The 19,690-nt window shown below is 47.1% G+C and overlaps 1 protein-coding gene across 1 annotated transcript in view; it reads right to left on the bottom strand.

Moving 5' to 3' along the window:
- Nucleotides 1-2,910: 2,910 nt before the first annotated feature.
- The window catches only part of LOC109926127 (tonsoku-like protein), a 38,817-nt gene continuing 22,037 nt past the window's right edge, over nt 2,911-19,690 (bottom strand). The window contains exons 12-23 of the mRNA XM_048621191.1: nt 18,272-18,435; nt 17,843-17,963; nt 14,660-15,663; nt 14,268-14,458; nt 12,211-12,367; nt 11,768-11,846; nt 11,076-11,383; nt 8,113-8,284; nt 5,740-5,915; nt 5,508-5,581; nt 4,537-4,670; nt 2,911-3,218 (exon numbers count right to left, since the gene is read on the bottom strand). Coding sequence (XP_048477148.1) covers nt 3,019-3,218; nt 4,537-4,670; nt 5,508-5,581; nt 5,740-5,915; nt 8,113-8,284; nt 11,076-11,383; nt 11,768-11,846; nt 12,211-12,367; nt 14,268-14,458; nt 14,660-15,663; nt 17,843-17,963; nt 18,272-18,435 — 2,780 coding nt within the window. The 3' untranslated portion in view covers nt 2,911-3,018. The remainder of the gene's footprint in view (nt 3,219-4,536; nt 4,671-5,507; nt 5,582-5,739; nt 5,916-8,112; nt 8,285-11,075; nt 11,384-11,767; nt 11,847-12,210; nt 12,368-14,267; nt 14,459-14,659; nt 15,664-17,842; nt 17,964-18,271; nt 18,436-19,690) is intronic.

Below are 19,690 nucleotides of genomic sequence, written 5' to 3'. Positions count from 1 at the left end.
TTCAATTCATGAAGGATCCCAGTGGATTGGAAAATGGAAAATGTGACCTTTTATTCAAGAAAGGAGGGAGGCAGAAAGCAGGGATGGGATATTTTGGCCAAATGTTTGTCAGGAGGATAATGGCCGAATCCGTTAATAAGGAATATAAATGCAGGATTCTTCAAAAACCATGACTTGGTCAGGCACAGGTAACATGACTGTGCAAAAACACAGGAACCTGTTCCACTACTCAATGAGACTAACGCCGCTCCGTGGCCTAACTCCATATTCCTGCCTTTGGCCCATGTCCCTTAACACTCTTGCTTAACAAAAACTTATCAATCTGTTTTAAAATTAACAACTGATCCAGCATGCGCTGCTGTTTTTGGAAGAGAATTGCAAACATCTACCACCCTGTGTGTGTGCGGAAATGCTTCCTAACATCTCTCCTGATGGTCTGGTCCTAAATGAACAAATTCTGCTCCCAGTTCTAGAATCTCCAACCAGTGAAAGGTAAATAGTGTTTAACTGATTTTTAAGCAGATTGTTTTTTCAAGAAGTAACATTCTCAGGGGATGGAAAGGAACCAGTAGATGTAACGCACTTGGACTTCCAAATGCTATTTTATGCCAGAACACATGGTTGAGGGGATAATGTCAGTGTGGATTGAGGTTTGGTTAGCTAATGGGAAGCAGTGTTGGGACTAACAGGCCTTTCTCAGGTTTTACTGATACCACCTTGGAACACAAGCACTGTATCCTCCCCAGCCACTGTCAATCCCTCTTTAGACCAGAGCACGTGGCACATGGATGGGAAACACAGCTTTCAGGGTGTAGAGGGCAGTTTCTCAGCTGCTGAGAGTTGTCCATCTTCCTGATTAGACTGACATAACTACCACCACATTTGTTCTACTTTCCCTCAGCCTGAATATCTCCCTGAACAATGTGGTTATAGTCAGTTTGCTCACCCTCTCTTATCCAGACCAACTGCAAAAGGTAAACGACCTGTAGCACTACCTTCTCGATCCCCTCCTTCACGGTCACACCCTTCCTGTCTCTGATGACAAACCAAATCGGAATTATCTTCAAAGGCCCATATCCAATGCCTTTCCCTTGTTCAGCGTTGGGAATTGATCTACCAGGTGGAAAACAGTGTTGAGATTTTTTCGCCCTTCTTGATGTTTCAGTGCCTGAAGCTCAGCAGCCTCCCAGTTATAGCTCGAGTTAGAGAATCACTGCACAGGATTGTCATTGATCTCACTGTGGCTCACCACCCTCTCCGTGCTGCAAGAAATGCAGCCTTGATATCAAGGGCTGTCACTCTCACCTCACCTCTGGAATTCAGCTCTTTTGTCCACGTTTGTACCAAGGCTGTAATGAGGTCAGGAGCTGAGTGGCCCTGGCGGAACCCAAACTGGGCGTCACTGAGCAGGTTATTGCTGAGCAGGTGCTGCTTGATAGCGCTGTTACTGACACCTTCCATCACTTTACTGATGATCGAGAGGAGACTGATGGGGCGGTAAATGGCCGGGTTTGATTTGTCCTACTTTGTGTACAGGACATACCTGGGCAATTTTCCACATTGTCAGGTAGGTACCAGTGTTGTAACTGTACTGGAACAGCTTGGCGAGGGGAGCGGCAAGTTCTGGAGCATAAGTCTTCAGTACTATTGCCGGAATGTTGTCAGGGCTTGTAGCGTTTGCAGTATCCAGTGTCTCCAACTGTTTCTTGATATCACATGGAGTGAATTGAATTGGCTGATATCATTATTGGTATCTGTAATACTGGAGGCTGAGATAGATCATCCACTTGGCACTTCTGGCTGAAGATTGCTGTGAATGCTTCAGCCTTATCTTTTGCCCTGATGTGCTGGGCTCTTCCATCATTGAGGACGGGGATATTTGTGGAGCCTCCTCCTCCAGTGAGTTGTTTAATTGTCATGACTGAATGGGACATACCTAATGCTGGTGGTGTCTGGGATATTGTCTGTGGAGTGCAAGTTTATGAGTCAGATTCTTGTTTGATTAGACTGTGGGAACATTGTTCTCAGATTTGGTACCAGGCCATCTTTATCAGTAAGGAGGACTTTGTAAAAGTAACTGCTTTCATTGCAACAAGTTCCATAACCAAAGATTATCAGATGATAGTCACCAAGCCTTGGTTTGTTTGTAAATCTGAGGAGGTGGAATGGGAGTTTAGGAGAATGAGGTAATCTCATTGAAATATAGTGGATTCTTAAGGAGTTTGACAGGGTCAATGCTGAGAGGATGTTTCCTCTCATGGGAGAGTCTAGGACCAGAGGGCACAGTCACAGAGTAAAGGGGCACCAATTGAAGACTGAGATGAGGAGGAATTTCTTCTCTGAGGGTTGAGTGTCTTTGGAACTCCTTACCACAGAGAGCTGTGGGGGCAGAGCCCTCGTGTATATTTAAGGCTGAGATTGATTGATTTGGAATCAGTCAGGGAATCAAGGGAAAGTGGATGTGAGGAATGTTGGATCAGCCACGATCCTATTGAATGAAGAAGTAGATTCAAGGGGCCGAATGGCCGACTCCTGTTTCTATTTCTTATGGGAACCCAACCTGTGAGGAGGCAGAATGGGAACCCATTCAAAACGAAGGTCAATGCCTAGTGGTCTATCCTTTTTAAAACAAAAGTTTTGCAGGTGTATTTACGCAACTGAATGGCTTCAGAATTCAGGAATCAATCTGGTATCACACATAATCCGGACTGGGTAGGGAAGGCAGACTTCCTTCCTTCCTGAACCTGAGTGTGCCAGATGGTTTTAGAACAACCTGACATTTCCACAGTCACTTTGGCGAGAGTTTGTTGAGCGCACGGACATGGGAGATCAGCAGGTGGATGTCACGGTGCAGTGTCTATAACAGCAGGTGAGAATCAGACACACACAGATACACACACACACACAGTCTGTAGATATCTCTAGTTTAATACATATTGTACAATCAGAACAAAATGCACAGATAAAAATATGTTAGTTACATATAAACAGCGACATGTGTGAAAGGAGGACTGTGTTTTAGGAGAGGCTGCTGGGCAGTGCCCTGATCAGACACTTGTGGAGGTGGGACACAGTCTGAACCTTGTGTGCTACCCCATCCTGCCAGCTGCTCAGCACACTGTCCTTCTCGTACTTATCGAGACAGCTGCTGCAGAGCCTCAGCTCACCAAGCTTTACTCCGAGGGCCGTGACGTTTGATGGGCCATGGACAGAGGAGCCTGAAAGACAAACAGGGAGCAAACCGCTGGTCAGTGCATCATCCCCGAGACCAGTACAAAATGGACCACTCTTTCCTAAGTCAATTTTCTTAACTGCCTGCAAATCAGAACAAAGATCACTACGTGCAGGTGTTCCCTGGCGAGGATACTGTTTATCGTCCACCTACAGCTGACCCAGAGGTTGTATGTTGAAATTGCACTTAGGAACTGAGTGTGTACATCAGACTTCCATAAGCAGTGTCATATGAGGGAATGCTGCACTGCCGGAGGGTCTGGAAGTATATCTTTTGAATGGGGTGGCATGGTGGCTCAGTGGTTAGCACTGCTGCCTCACAGCACCAGGGACCCGGGTTCAATTCTACCCTCGGGTGACTGTCTGTGAGGAGTTTGCACATTCTCCCTGTGTCTGCGTGGGTTTCCTCTGGGTGCTCCGGTTTCCTCCCACAGTCCAAAGATATGCAGGCTATGTGGTTTGGCCATGTTAAATTGCCCGTAGTGTTCGGGGATGTGTAGATTAGGTGTATTATAGGGAGATGTTTCTGGGTGGGATGTTCTGAGGATCAGTGTGGACTTGTTGGGCTGAAGGGCCTGTTTCCACACTGTAGGGTTTCTATGATTCTACGAATGTGACGTTAACCTGAGGCACATTTACCCTCCGAGATCCTGCAGATGGTTGAGGTTCATTGCTGCTGTCTGTGCTGTGACGGGAATGACGATGACGGTGACGATGCACTCCTGGCTTAGGCTCTCTCGGTTAGCGAGCAGTTACTGCCGGTCACTGGTCATGGGCTGTGTTTACTCTTGGCTTTCTCTAGTCTGTTAGTCACCCCTGGGTAAGGGCCTGCCCCGTCCTGGGCTGACAGTCTACACACAGGCAGCGGGTGGCTCTCAATCAGCAAGTCAATGAGCCAGGGAACACAGTCATTGATCCCAATCGGGAATCAGCGATTGACAATCAGTGCTGAAGAAGTCAACAAAAACCTGCATTCACATAGCACCTTCAACATTGCCAAGGTGCTTCACAGGAGTGTTTTGAAGTACAGTCAACATCCAAACATCTGATTGGCTAGTAGGAGAGGTTACCGAAGCTCATTTACAGATGTACACTGTTAAAATGGTTTTGAAGGATAGAGTCAGAAACTGAGGAGTTTGTGGGGGGGAATAACGGAAGAGTTCCCTGAGGGGCTGTGAGTCACAGAGCCGTGGTTCAGCGCACTCAGCAACACCGTCTCCCTCACCCCGCCCCCACACACACACACACCCCCTGGATCAGATCACATTGCATTGCTACACACCAGGCTGTGGCCCCAGTACCCACCAGAAACATTCAGGTACTGCATTCCACAGCTCCGCTCTCTCACCGCACCAAACAGCATCTCCACTCCCACTGTCGTTATCCCAGAATTGGCTGAAACATCCAGAGAAACCAGGGATGGACACAGTAACAGGCACCTGAAGCAGATCAAATCGAGAGGCGCAACATTATCATTTAGCATTCTGTATCTAACCCCGTGCTATCCCTTTTCTGGCAGTGTTTGATAGGGGACAGTGTAGAGGAAGCTTTACTCTGTATCTAACCCCATGCTGTTTCCTGTCCTGGGAGTGCTAGTGTAGAGGGAGCTTTACTCTGTATCTAACCCCATGCTGTTCCTGTCCTGGGAGTGCTTGATGGAGGAGCAGTATAGAGAGAGCTTTACTTTCAGTTTAAAGCAGTGAAGAGAACTAAGTCATCTAAGTTCACAAATGACTTTTAGGGAAGGAAACTGCCATCTTTGCCTGGTCTGGCCTACAAGTGACTCCAGATCCACAGCAATGTGGCTGTCTCTTAATGACCTTTTGGAATGGATGAGCAAGCTCAGTTAAAGGCAATTTAAGATGGGTAACCAAGATACCCACAACCGATAAAGTTTTTTTTAAAAAAGGCAGCAGTGGATCATTAACCTGGTGGCGAACGACTGTTTGCTCAGAGTAATTCCAACAATTTGGGTCCAAACCCAGCGCTGGCTGAGGGTGTTCCTCTGGCTTACCTCATCGTGTCTCAGGTGCAAAGCCACTATATGGTGTGTGAGAGAGAGAGAGAGAGAGAGAGAGAGAAAGAAAGACAGTGCAAGGGGGCAAGAGGGCGAGTGAGCGAGAGACAGCACGCCAGAGAGAGAGAGAGAGAGCGCGCGAGAGAGACAGCGAGAGAATGCTCACTGCAGTGAGAAGATCATTGACAATATTTGTTCTGCGGCCAGGAGATACTCAAACTGGGAAGAGCATTGGAGTGCAGTATTAAAAGAGAGTTACCTGCACAGATCTCTGACAGAATCATCAGTCAGGTGATTCCCAGAGAGGTTAAGATGGGTCAGATTGCAATCACCCTGGATATGAGGAGGAGAGAGACAGACACGTACCATTAACCGATCACAGAATGCTGATCAATGAGATACATTTAAAAACAAATAGTGCGCAGATGAACTAGCCTGATAAATAATGTTAGCACGTACAGACTCTCCCTGCACTTATTCTCAGAACTGACCTGGGACAGGTATCTGGCAAGGTGCTCCATTACCAAAGTGTCACCGTGGTTACTGATCACGGCGGCGATATCCAGATGGCTGACGGTGTGCTGAGGCAGGCTCTGTAGGATCAGCTCAGTTCCTACTGAGCCCAGAGCATTGTGTGACAGGCAGACTGTCTTCAAGTGCCCTGCGCCTGGGTGAAAACAGGAGAAATGTCAGTAAGGTCAGTGTGAGGACGGGGACAATAGGCAGTTCGAATCCACACAGTCCCCACCACCTCCCTCTCTCCCCAGAGTACGTGTTCGCAAGCACTTCCTGTCCTTACGATATACACACATCTACCACCACACTGAGTGCTGGGAGCCACAGTCCTGGTCAATAGCATCCAAAAAGAGTTTTCTCATCGTCCTTTCCTGTGGCCAGACTGATTAATTTCACATCAATTTCACATTCACATGGTCAGTAAATTTGTGGACGACACCAAAATTGATCGCAAAGTAGACAGTGAGGAAAGTTTTCTAAGATTACAAAGGGATCTTGATCAAGTGGGTCAACGGGCTGAAAAATGGCAGATGGAATTCAATCTTGATAAATGCGAGCTAATGCATTTTGGTACAACAACCAAGGGAAGGGATTATACAATTAAAGGTAGGGCCTTGGGTAGTGTTGTAGAGCAGAGGGACCTAGAGGTGCAGGTACATAATTCTTTGAAGTTTGCATCACATATAGACAGGGTGGTTAAAAAGGCATTTGGCACGCTTGCCTTCATTGCTCAGTCATTTGACCGTAGGAGTTGGCAAATCGTGTTAAGGTTGTACAGGACATTGGTGAGGCCTCTTCTGGAATACAGTTCTGGTCGCCCAGTTGTAGGAAGGATATTATTAAGCTGGACAGGGTTCAGAAGAGATTTACCAGGATGTTGTTGGGTATGGAAGGTTTGAGTTATAAAGAAAGGCTGGGACATTTTTCACTGCAATATAGGAGGTTGAGAGGCAGCCTTATAGAAGTTTATAAAATCATGAGAGGTATGGATAGAGTTAGAGTTATGGATAGATCCCCTAGAATAGGGGATTTCAAGACGAGTGGGCACATTTTTAAGGTGAGAGGACAGATATTTAAACAAGACAGAGGAGGCAAATTTTTTACACAATGTGCTTTGTGTGTGGGATGAACTTCCTGAGGAAGTGGATGATATGGGTACAATTACAATGGTTTAAAAGATATTTGGACAGATACATGAACAGAAAAAGTTTGGAGGGATATGGGCCAAGAGCAGACAGGTGGGACCAGTTTAGTTTGGGATTATGTTCGGCATGGACTGGTTAGACCGAAGGGTCTGTTTCTGTGCTGTATGACTCTATGACTCTCAAACTGTGGAAGGTTACAGGCATAGGTTACAGCCTATCTGGAAGTCCCTTCCAACGGGCCCCGCCCACTGCTACATTAACACCATAAATTGGTACCAGCACCAAAGGCTATTTATTTCATTTATTGCGTCGTGACTTCATCAGTTAACTGAGATTGCGCTGATAACTGCACATCACTGTTCCACAAGCTGTTACTATGTGTGTAGAATCCCAGAGACAGACATCCATACATACTTCCACTCTCGGTGAACTTAAGTTCATCCCAAACTTACAACACAGCCCCTTCACCAACCAGCCCTCTGTTCGCTGACCTACATTAGCTCCGAGTCAAGCTAAGCCTCGAGTTAAAAAGACTTCAGCCCCTTCTCAACTCTGTATCTATCCCAGTCCCATAACCCTCAGATACCTTCCGGTCTAACCACCTTGGCCCCTTGTATATGTCCTGATTTGAAACACGCCATACCACCAGTAGCTGGGTCTTCACTGCCGAGGTCCCACGTTCTGGAAAATCCCTTTCTAAACCTCCCCTTTTCCCTTCAGGACACTCCGTACAATCTTTGACCAAGATTTTGGTCACCCCTCTGAACACGTGGCTCCATAACATGTGGTTTGGAGTATTTCACAACTTTAAAAAAAAAAATTCATTCACAGGATGTTGGTTTCGCTGGCTGGGTCAGCATTTATTACCCATTCCTAATTGCTCAGATTACACAGTCACACACATTACTTCACCCTGGAGTCACAAGTAGGCCAGACCAGGTAACAATGGCAGTTTCCTTTCCCAAAGGACGTCAGTGAACCAGTTGGGTTTTTCCAACAATTGATAACAATTAGACTCTTAATTCCAGATTTTTTTTACTGAATTCAAATTCCACCATCTGCTGTGGCAGGATTTGAACCCAGGTCCCCAGAACATCAGCTAGGTCTCTGAGTTAATACCACTAGGCCGTTGTCTTGATGAACATACACACTGAACATTAAACCACAGCAGTCAGCTAGCTCTAAGCAGAAGCTGGCTCTTACCTTTCATAGCTTCTGTCAGCAGGAGGCGGTAATTCTGCAGGAACTTGGCTGTGAGCCCACAGGCCTGGAATTTCAGCGTGCTCAGTAGAGGGCAGGATTTGATGAGAGAGGCTATAGACTGAGAGCAGCCGTCACCCAAAGGATTGAGGCTGAGGTTCAACTCCTCCAGACTCTGAAACACAAAAGAACTTTGTCGAACAATTCCGCAGAGAATCCTCCTGACACTGCTCCCATGCCTGATGCTTTCCTTCTACTTGTGCAGGAAATAGCTGAGACCCTCCCCATGCTAATTAACTTCCGTTAAAGAGGGGTGAATAGAGTAGGAGTGGGATAGGGTGAGAGGAGAATTAAAGGAACACTGCAGTGAATCACTATGACTTGGAGAAGGGATCTGTCAGTGGTGTTGGTCGCAGGGTTACCTGGAGATTATTCTGTTGGTAGAAAGGTCAGTGTCACCTTTGTCTCACAGGCCAAGCAGCCTCAGAGCAGGGAATGAGGCAGAAAGTACAGTGAGAGAGATGCTCTTCACACTGCAACACACACACACACACACACAGTGAGTCAATAGTGACAGCCCAAACTGCGTACAGGCAGCACATCTTCAAAGTTTGCAAACGATTCAAAATTTGGCAACATAATAGTGAGGACAGTTAGAGAAAGGGACTGACTGAAATGGGCAGATATAGTTTGATGTGGATAAATCTGAAATGACACAGTTGAGAGAAACCCGATGGAGAGACATAATCATATAAATTTTGAGGGAAATATAGTGGGAGCCTAGGAGTGCATATTTACAAATCCTTGTAGGTGGTAGGTCAAGTTGCTAAGATGGTTAAATAACTGCACATAACAATGTGGCTTTTTAAACGGGGACATTGAACATAATAACAAAGAAGCCAGGCTGAACATTTGTAGACCACTGGTTCAGCCCTAGCTGGAGCTTTGTGTACAACTTAGGAAGGTTGCAAAAGGCTGGAAGCAGTACCGAGTAGGTTTAGCAGCAATTAATCAGATGGAAAGAGTGGAGAAGCTGGGATTGTTCTCCCAGTAGAGAACATCAGTCAAATGTCATAGAGATGTTCAAAATTCTGAAGGAGTTTGATGAACCAAGTGGGGAGAAGCTGTTCCCTCTGGCAAGTGGTTCAGTAACCATGGCTCATCGATTTAAAACCATGAGCAAAAAGCTTTCCTTCATAACGTAACGCGCCCCACAATGATCTCTCAGGTATAGTTTAAAGAAAAAACAGAAATGAGAAAACTATAGATTCAGTGAACAGTCTAAAGAGTTCATTTGGCCTGCCATGTCTCTGCTAGCTCTCTCCATGAGCAATTCACCTTGTGCCAGTCCTCTGCTATCTGCCCTTAGGCTAGACCATTTGGTTGCTTCTCAGACAATTCTCCAATTCCTGACTGAAAGCTCTGATTGAACCACCTCCACCCCTCGCGCGCATGCACACATGCGCACAACACACAGAGCAGCATATTCAGATCCTGACCACTTGCTGTGTGAAAAATCTTTTCCTCTTAGCTTTTTTTGCCAATTGCCTTTAATCTGTGCCCTCTGGTTCTTGAAGCTTCCACCAGTAGAAACATAGAAACTAGGAGCAGAAGGCAGCCATTCAGCCCTTCCAGCCTACTCCATCATTCAATATGATCACGGCTGATCGTCCCTGTCTATACAAGGAAACTGAAAGAACTGCCAATGCTGGAAATCAGAAATACAAACAGAAAGTGCTAGAGAAACTCATAAGATCTAGCAGCATCTGTGGAGAGAAAGCAGAGTTAATGTTTCAGTCCAGTGACCCTTCTGGGTTTTTCCAGCAATTTCTGTTTTTGTTTGTCCCTGTCTATTCTGTCCAGACCCTCATGATTTTGAAAACGTCTCTCAAAGCTCCTCGCAACCCTGTCTTCTCCAAACTATTTGTGTCCCTGAAGTCCCTCATCCTTGTGAATCTTTGCTGCAGCTGCTCCAATACCTTCAGATCCTTCCCCAAGTTAAGAAGAGTGGGCGAGAACTACAACCCATCTTCCAGGATCTGGCAAGTCTCCTGGTCTATCAGGTTACACAGGGGAGAGATAGAGAAATGACTTCTCTTCCTGGGAATGTCCAGAGCAAGGTATCACCACTGACAGATAAAGAATGGAGAAGGGAGCTTCTTTACACACAGAGTGAAGAGAATGTGGAACTCTCTGTGAAGTGCTGATTCATCACATTAATGTACAGAAATGGAAGCTTCTTTTTAATTTGACCATGGGATGTGAGTGTTGCTGGTTAAGCCAGCATTGATTACCCTAGTTAGGAGTCAACCGTGTTACTGTGGGTCTGGAGTCACGTGTAGGCATCCCTAAAAAGAACTGGTGAACCAGAGGGGTCTTTACAACAGTTGACAATGGTTACACAGTCACCATTAGGATTTTGATCTCAGACTTTCATGGGTTCAAACCCATGTCACCAGAATATTAAATTAAAACCAAAAGAACTGCAGATGCTGGAAATCAGAAACAAAAACAGAAATTGCTGGAAAGGCTCAGCAGGTCTGGCAGCACCTGTGCAGAGAAGGCAGAGTTGACGTTTCAGGCCCAGTGACTCTGCATCGGTGAGTCCTTCTCTCCACAGATGGTGCCAGACCTGCGGGGCTTTTCCAGCAATTTCTGTTTTCATCCCCAGCACGTTAAACTGGGTCAATGAATTAACAGTCCAGTGACATTACATGGTACTAGGCTGGGGAGTGGTAATTAGTAACAGGTGTAGAGTATAAACACTAGCACAGAACAGTGGGGCTGAATGGCCTGTTTAACTGAGAATCTGTATCAAACTTCCATGATTCGCCCCTGTTGCTAGAGAGTTAATGGACTCTTCACAGCTTTTCATTTCAAAGACGCAGGCTGGACTGTTCCGGTTTAAATGAACTTGCACAGACAGCACCGACTGCACAAAACAAACTCAAAGTTCAGGTACTCACTTGGAATGGGGCATCCTGGGAGACTCTGCTGGTCTCACAGAGAGTCCTCAGGCCTTGGTGTGTGATCTGATTGGAGGAGAGGTCCAGCACGGACAGGTTGGGCATGGTCACCAGGCAGGCCACCAGTTCCTCCATGGCATCGTCACCAAGACGATTGGCGGAGAGGCAGAGCTGCCGGACAGTGGTCTGCAGTTTGAGGGCCCGCAGGAGGGGGGTCAGGTGCTCCTTGGTCAGCGACAGGCTGGATAGCTGGAAGCAGGGACTGTTCTCCTGGGTCTCACACACCCTCAACACCAGACCATTAACAGCTAGAGAAAGAGGAACAGGAATATCCAGATCAGCAACAACTGGGAAACCGCTCAGAACAATACCAACATAACAGTGACAAGGACAACTGGGAAACCATCGCAAATACGCAATCAGATACACTGGACACTGAGTGTTTCAGGGCAGGAGACCAAAGAGTGCACAGTTTGAAGATGGAGGGGAGGGAAAGAGGGAGAGAATCCCAAAGCTTTGGGCCCTCGGAAGCTTAAGGTGCAGCCAATACTGGAGCGATGGAAGTCACTGGATACACAAGAGGTCAGAATGGAGAATCACCAAGATCTGGCAAGGTCGGGAGAGCCAAAGGAGGTTAGAGAGTCATCAGTAAATCACAACACTTAGACTGTTGTTAACATCTCTCTCCTTACCCAATGACAGACTGTCACAGGCCCTCTTGTATCGTTCAGAGAGTGGAGGCAGATCCCAGGACACGACCTCAGCCAGGACCTGAAAAACACAAATGGAAGCAAAGGTGAGTTTGTCACCTCAAACTCAGTGTCTCACGAAGCAGAGTGCTGTGAGGGAACAGCATCATCTTTGGTCAGCTTTGACCCAGACATTGGGCTGGTCACAAAATGTCAGTACAGCGAGCTTTATTTTCTGTTTTGAAAGAGAAGAGGAAGTTTTACTCTGTATCTAACCCTGTGCTGTCCCTGTCCTGGGAGTGTTTGATGCGGGGACAGTGTAGAGAGAGCTTTACTCTGTATCTAACCCTGTGCTGTCCCTGCCCTGGGAGTGTTTGATGGCGACAGTGTAGAGGGAGGTTTACTCTGTATCTAACCCCAGGCTGAGACAGTGTTGCTGGTCTTACCTCCTCGTTGCTTTGTAGAACATGGATGATGGGATCCTGTGGGGACAGAAGTGCCCCTTCCTTCTTCAGCATGAGCTTGGGCCGGAGCCCACACATTTGGTAATGTCGCTGAGTGGCCTGTTCTGCCAACCAGGAAACAGTCCGTACCTCAGTGTCACTGTGGGACGAGGAAAGACAGGTTAAACTCTCAGCTGGAACTACGGTGTGATCCAGCATTCCCTTTCGTGTGTTTCAATTCCAGATTAATTAATCAAATTGAAATTCCACCAACTGCAATGGTGGGATTTATACCGCTGTCCCCACAGCATTAAAACAAAAAACAACAAAACTGCAGATGCTGGAAATTTGAAACAAAAAAAACCCCAGAAACTGCTGGAGAAACTCAGCAGGTCTGGTAGCATCTGTGGAGAAAAAGCAAAGTTAACATTTCGAGCCCAGTGACCTTTTCTCACAGGTTCTGAAGAAGGGTCTCTGGACCTAAAATATTAACTCTGTTTTTCTCCCTCTCTCTCCACAGATGCTGCCAGAGCTGCTGAGTTTCTTGGCTAATTCTGCTGTAGACAATGGGTGAGCAGTGCTGAAAGCAGCCTATTTCATAACAGCACGTGGGGTGTGACAGTGGGGTAAACGACATGGAAGGAGGTGTTCACGCAGTAAAATTATTTACCTAACGTTGAGACCTGAAGGCACCTAAACATAAGATGACATGCTGTCCCTCTTGTGGAATTGAAAGCGAGTGACTGTGAATGTATTATTGATTATCATAAAAACCCATCTGGTTCACTAATGTCCTTTAGGGAAGGAAACTGCCATCCTTACCTGGTCTGGCCTACATATGACTCCAGACCCTCAGCAATGTGGGTGTCTCATAACTGCCCTCTGAAATGGCTGAACAAGGTCCTCTGATCAAGGACAGTCAGGGATGTCAATGAATACTGGCTTTGCTCGCGACACCTACATCCCATGGCAGAACGAAATAAGCTCGGGAGAACTGTTCCACAGTTCATATGTCCATATTTGGAACGGAGAAAGAACAAGCGTTTACGAGAATGACAGCAGAGACGTCATCCCTGTCAGGAAAGATTGAACAGGCTGGCATTCTGCACTAGTAAGGAGCTGAGCGATCACTGGATAGAGGGCTTTAATATTTGGAAGTTGCTTCACAAAGGATTGACCAGTTCAAATGAATGGCAGCTGTTCAAGAAGACAGCTCACCTAGGGTTGGGCAATAATTTGATTTATTATTGTAACATGTACCGAGATACAGTGAAAAGTATTGCTTCGCGTGTTAACCAGACAAATCATACCTTACGTAAGTACATCAGGATAATAGAACAGAATGCAGAATATAGTGTTACAGCTACAGAGAAGGTGCAGAGAAAGATCAACTCAAATATATGAGAGTCTGTTCATAAGCCTGGTAACAGCAGGGAAGAAGCTGTTCTTAAATCTGCTTTCAAACTTTTGTACCTTCTGCCTGACATAAGAGGGTGGAAGGGAGTATAACAGGGGTGGGAGGGGTCTTTGATGATGTTGGTTGCTTTCCTGAGGTAACGGGAAGTGTAAATAGAATCGATGGAAGGAAGGCTGGTTTTTGTGATGGACTGGGCTGTGTTCACAACTCGGTGTAATTTCTTGGGCAGTTGCCATACCAAGCTGTGATGCATCTGGATAGGATGCTTTCTATGGTGCATCTCAGAGTCGTTGTGGACATGCCCCGTTTCCTTAGCCTTCCGAGGAAATAGAGGTGTTGGTGTGTTTTCTTGGCTGTGGCATCAATGTGGATGGACCAGGATGGATCGTTGGTGACGTTTACTCCGAGGAATAAATGTTGGCCCAACCAAGAACACATATTCCATGAATTAAGAAAATATTCTTCAGATTAATTCCTCACCTGTCCTCTGCCTCCCAGAATTTGAAATTTCCTGCCAGTACAGTCCATGCCTGCTGATCGTCTGGAGGTATCGGATTATCAAACTCAGTTGGCTATTGATAACTCTATAATCCAACAACACCCACCAACACCCTTCCCCCTTGCCAATCAGCCTCAAACATACCTGTGTGCTATTGGGATCAGGAAGACATTATCTTGCACTCTGACCCTCACTCTGATCGATGGAGGTGCTGCTGGGGTGACAGGTGCAAACTGTAGGGTTGAAACCTGGAGAGAGAGAGAGAGAGAGGGAGAGAAAGAGAACGGGCACAGGATCAACGGGTTACTGAGCACCGAGCTGGTAACACCAAGAAACTAGTGAGAGCTGCAGACTGACCCGGGGGGGGGAGCACCCTGTAGGGCCACTGGACCTGGGAGGGGGCACCCTGTAGGGCCACAGCCCAACCCAGGGGGACACCCTATAGAACTGATGGGCCCTTCATTCTGATGGGATGATTGGTCTGAGAGGGTCAGGGAGGAGAGCGCTGTGGAATACCGAACGGTTCCATACATTACCAGTGAGCTGGAAGCTGATGTTGGCTCGCTGGTTGTACCAGTGACCAGGGAGGTGCTCCTCACATTGTTGCTGTTGCTGTCATTTGCTGTCCTCCTGACCACCACCCTGTCCACTATCTGGGTCATGCGCATCTGCTTTGAGCGTTTTTTCTGCGCAGTGGTCCTCTCACGGCTCCCAGGCAGATGTGAGCTCCGACTGGGATCACCTTCGCCACCGAGGCCAGGCTCCTCTGGGTCAGTGACCCTGCCCACATGTCTCTGTTCCCGGGGTCTCTTCTTGGCTCGGCTATTACCCAGATCATCGTCCAGCCAGCTGTCCTCCGTGTACTCACTATCTGGGATCAACGCCGACTTCCTGGTGGCCGGTGCTGGCTGAACGGATGGCGCTGCTAAAGATTGGGATAAAATCCTGGATTTTGCACTCCCTAAATTCCGGATAGCCTGCACATAAGTGGATGTCCCAACACTGGGAGCATCAAAATCACATTCCTGCCCTGTCCCAGGCGAATGCCACTCACTCGCCTCTTCCTGACTCGAACCAGAGTCATCAACCAGAGTGGGTAATCGGCCACTGTTAGAGTTTGTCCGTCCTGGGCCTGTGGAAGACATCTGACCTATGATCCTGTGTCGTTTCTTCACCGGTTGGCACAGCTCCACTGGAACCTCCTCTTCAGAAGAGCCCTCCTCCCCGAGAGCAGACCAATCCAGCCGGTTGCGAGTGGTCATCTGGGTACTGGACACTAGAGGCTTGCCAGGGCCATCAGACAGATCATCAGTGCTGTGTAACCGAGCCCAGAGCAGGTTGGTCTGGGTCACAGGAGCTGTGCTCAAATCCGGTCTGCTTCGACACTGACCTACCATATCCTTGCGCCGATATCCTCTCTCTCGCTCATTGGGGAGATCAGACATAGAGGCAGTAGCACACACTTCGATTAACTCCTGTGGCTGTGAACTCTCAGAATCAAACAGTTCACTGTCTTGAAGGACTTGAACTGGCTGCAAATCTGTGAAGAGGAAATAAAAGTAAAAACAATATTTCACTAAAAGCAACAAAGTCAAGCACATTTAATTTAATAATAATGCCAATAGTTAATTTTAAGCTAAAATTAAAACATTTTCGACCTTTTTAAAATGAAATTAAAGCTCTCTCTACTCTTTTAAACTAACAGTAAAGTCCTCTCTACACTATTCCCATCGAACACTCCCAGAATAGGGATAAAGTAAAGCTTCCTCTATTCTTTCAAATGGAAAGCAAAGCTCCCTCACACTGAGCCCATCACATACTCCCAGGTCAGTGCAGGGTTACATACAGAGTAAAGCTCCCTCTGCACTGACCAGCACCAAGCATTCACAGGACAGAGACAGCATGGGATTAGATACAAAGCAAAGCCTCCTCAACACCTATAAACTGAACATAAATCTCCCTGTACACCATCCCTATCAAGCACTCCCAGGACAGGGACAGCACGGGGCTACACCATCCCCATCAAAAATTGCCAGGACAGGGACAGCACAGGGTTGGATATACAGTAAAGCGACTTCTACGCTGTCCCCCATCAAACACTCCCAGGACAGGGTCAGCACAGGATTAGACACACAGTAAAGCTCCCTCTACACTGTCCCATTGAGTGCATACACAGCGTGTTTCGACTTGTGGGGAGGAGCCAAACTAGAGGCATTCTGTATGTAAACTGCCATCAAGAAATCCAATCAGGAATTCAGCACAAAGATCTTTACCAGACAGTGAGAATGTGGGCCTCATTCCCATACATACTGTTCATCTTGCCCACAATATTGTGTGTGTTTAAGAGGGAACGGCGTATAGGCAGATTTACATGAGGAAGGATGCCATTAAAATTCTAAAGAGGTGTAGATGGATTTTAGCAAGGCATTCGACAAGGTTCCACATGGTAGGCTCATTCAGAAAGTAAGGAGGCATGGGATTCAGGGAAATTTGGCTGTCTGGATACAAAACTTTTGTGTCCAATAGAAGACAGAGGGTGGTAGTAGATGGAAAGTATTCAGCCTGGAGCTCAGTGACCAGTGGTGTTCTGCAGGGATGTGTTCTGGGATCTCTGCTCTTTGTGATCTTTATAAATGACTTGAATGAGGAAGTGGAAGGGTGGGTTAGTAAGTTTGCTGATCACACGAAGGTTGGTGGAGTTGTGGACAGCGTGGAGGGCTGTTGTAGGTTGCAACGAGACATTGACAGGATGCAGAGCTGGGCAAAGAAGTGGCAGATGGAATTCAACCCAGAAAAGTGTGAAGTGATTCATTTTGGAAGGTTGAATTTGAATGCAGAATACAGGGTTAATGGCAGGATTCTTGGCAGTGTGGAGGAACAGAGGGATCCTGGGGTCCACGTCCATAGATCCCTCAAAGTTGTGACCCAAGTTGATACGGTTGTAAAGAAGGCGTATGGTGTGTAGGCTTTCATTGGCAGGGGAATTGTGTTTAAGAGCCACGAGGTTATGCTAGAGCTCTATAAAACTCTGTTAGACCACACTTGGAATATTGTGTTCAGTTCTGGTCACCTCATTATAAGAACGATGTGGAAGCTTTAGAGAAGGTGCAGAGGAGATTTACCAGGAAGCTGCCTGGACTGGAGGGCAGGTCTTATGAGGAAAGGTCGAGGGAGCTAGGGTTTTTTTCATTAGAGTGAAGAAGGATGAGAGGTGACTTGATAGAAGTGTACAAGATGATGAGAGGCATAGATAGAGTGGATAGTCAGAGACTTTTTCCCAGGGTAGAAATGACTATTATGAGGGGGCATAATTTTAAGGTGATTGGAGGAAGGTATAGGGGAGATATCAGAGGTGGGTTCTTCACACAGAGAGTGGTGGGCGCGTGGAATGCGCTGCCAGCAGTGGTAGTGGAGTCAGATACTTTAGAGACTTTTAAGCGACTCTTGGCGAGGCAGATGGAGGATAGTAAAACGTAGGGTATTCAGGGTAGATTGATCTTAGTAGGACAATAGGTTGGCACAACATCGCAGGCCAAAGGGCCTGGACTGTGCTGTACTGGTCTATGTTCTATGGGAGGAGGCTGAATAGCCCGTTCCTGTGCTGGGTTGGAGTTGAGCTGACTGGAGAACAATAAGAGTGGGAGGGGGATGGTCACCGTCTTCCTCACATTGCTGGTAAGATAAACCTGCAAACACAATTGGTCCGATTTCCTCCTCACCTCTGGCTGAGCTGCTCCTCAGCAGTTTCTCGATGCGTTTGCACTGCTGTTTGGTATCCTGATCCAGGTGTTTGCAGTAAGTCTGATTCCACTCGTGTAGACTGTCCAGCGGGGTGTGACCCTGAGGATCAGACAGTAGAACATTCGATGAGAGACTGACTCACCCGCAGAGAGCAGCTAAACGTCAGGCAAGATACACAGGAACGGAGTCTGATTGGGATCATTCCAATATGCACATCATCTCTAACCTGCAATTTGGAAAGAATTCTCGGACAAAACTTCCAGGAATAGGCATTTGGAGCAAATGAAAAAATGATAAGCCAGGCTCCAAGTTTAAGAGGCTCAAAACTCGAGCCATCCACACGATCTGGCCCCAGCATTGCTGCCCCCTGGCAGCTTCCAGGTTTCCCACCTGATCCCGTTTCCTACCTTGGCGTTGCGCATTGTCACCGAGGCTCCTTTTAAAATCAGTAGCTCAGCCACATCGAAGTTTCCACAGGTGATAGCATCGTGAAGTGGTGTGATCCCCTCACAGTAGGGTCCCCCAGGGTCATTCACATTCACCGGGTGGTTCAACAGGAAACGGACAATCTCTGGGGGGGAGAAACAATGGCCGTGGTTTAAAATTGCAGGTAGCTGGGTCAGTGCCTGTCTGTCATTCCCCTTCCCCCAAACTCTCCTTTATACTGGGGTGTACTGGCTGCTCAGATCAAGGTCAGACCCTTGGAGCAATGGGCTGGATTCACAGATCTTCATTTATATCAAACCCTCACTGTTGTCTCCAAATGCCACTACTGGGCACAAGCACCTCAGCCTGATGGGCAGTGAGGGGAGGGCAGCAACGATGACCATCACACGGCCTGCTGAACTGGTTTCCTCGACAGCTACAATGGACCAGGGTGAAGGATTCCAAGCAGCTCAAATTACCCTCATTTTCTAAGCAAAAACATGTCATACCATGATGTATGTTTGACAGTTCTTTGGTATATAGGCCATTCAGCCCCACCTGCCTGCTCCACTATTCAATACCATCTGTTTGTGTTTTGAATCCAACCTTCCCACAATCCCCCCACCCTGCCCAATCTAACCTTTGATTCTCCGACCAACTAAGACTCTATCCACCTCTGCCTTATAAACGTTCAACAACTGCCCCCCCACCCACCCCCAACCTCCTGAGGGAGAGGGGCTCCAAAGTCACACAGCACTTTGAGAAAAAAAGATCTTCCATCTGTCCTGATGACCCCTGATTTTAAAAGTGCTCCCAGTTCTCATCTCATCGACAATGGGAAACATCTTTTCCATGTCTCACCTTGTCAGGACCATTCTGGATCTTATACACTTTAAAAGGGATATACTTTAGGTCTAGTGGTATCTGCTCTGTTAATCCAGAGACCCAGGTAATGTTTTGGGGATCCGGGTTCGAATCCCGCCACGGCAGATGGTGGAATGTGAACTCAATAAAAATCTGGGATTAAGAATGTAACGATGACCATGAATCCATTGCCAATTGTTGGAAAAACCCATCTGGTTCATTAATGTCCTTTAGGGAAGGAAACAGCCATCCTTACCTGGTCTGGCCTATATGTGACTCCACACCCACAACAATGTGGTTGACTCTTAATTGCCCTCTGAAATGACTGATCAGGCCACTCAGGTAAGGGGCAATTAGGGACACATAACAAATGCTGGCCTTGTCAGTGACACACACATCCCACGAAAGAATAAAGGAAAATTGTATGCTGCTGCTGGACCTTTCCATCCAACATCACGTAAGAGGTACAAGAGGGCGTGTGTCTGTCTGTCTGTATCTGTGTGTGTGTGTGCCTGTGCCTGTGCGTGTGCGTGTGT

The sequence above is a fragment of the Rhincodon typus genome, unplaced genomic scaffold (genome assembly GCF_021869965.1).
Source record: "Rhincodon typus isolate 14 unplaced genomic scaffold, sRhiTyp1.1 hic_rhity00000095, whole genome shotgun sequence".
In the NCBI taxonomy this organism is placed as follows: Eukaryota; Metazoa; Chordata; class Chondrichthyes; order Orectolobiformes; family Rhincodontidae; genus Rhincodon; species Rhincodon typus.
The sequence above is the reverse complement of the archived record's forward strand: the minus strand, read 5'-3'. Positions and strand labels throughout refer to the sequence as shown.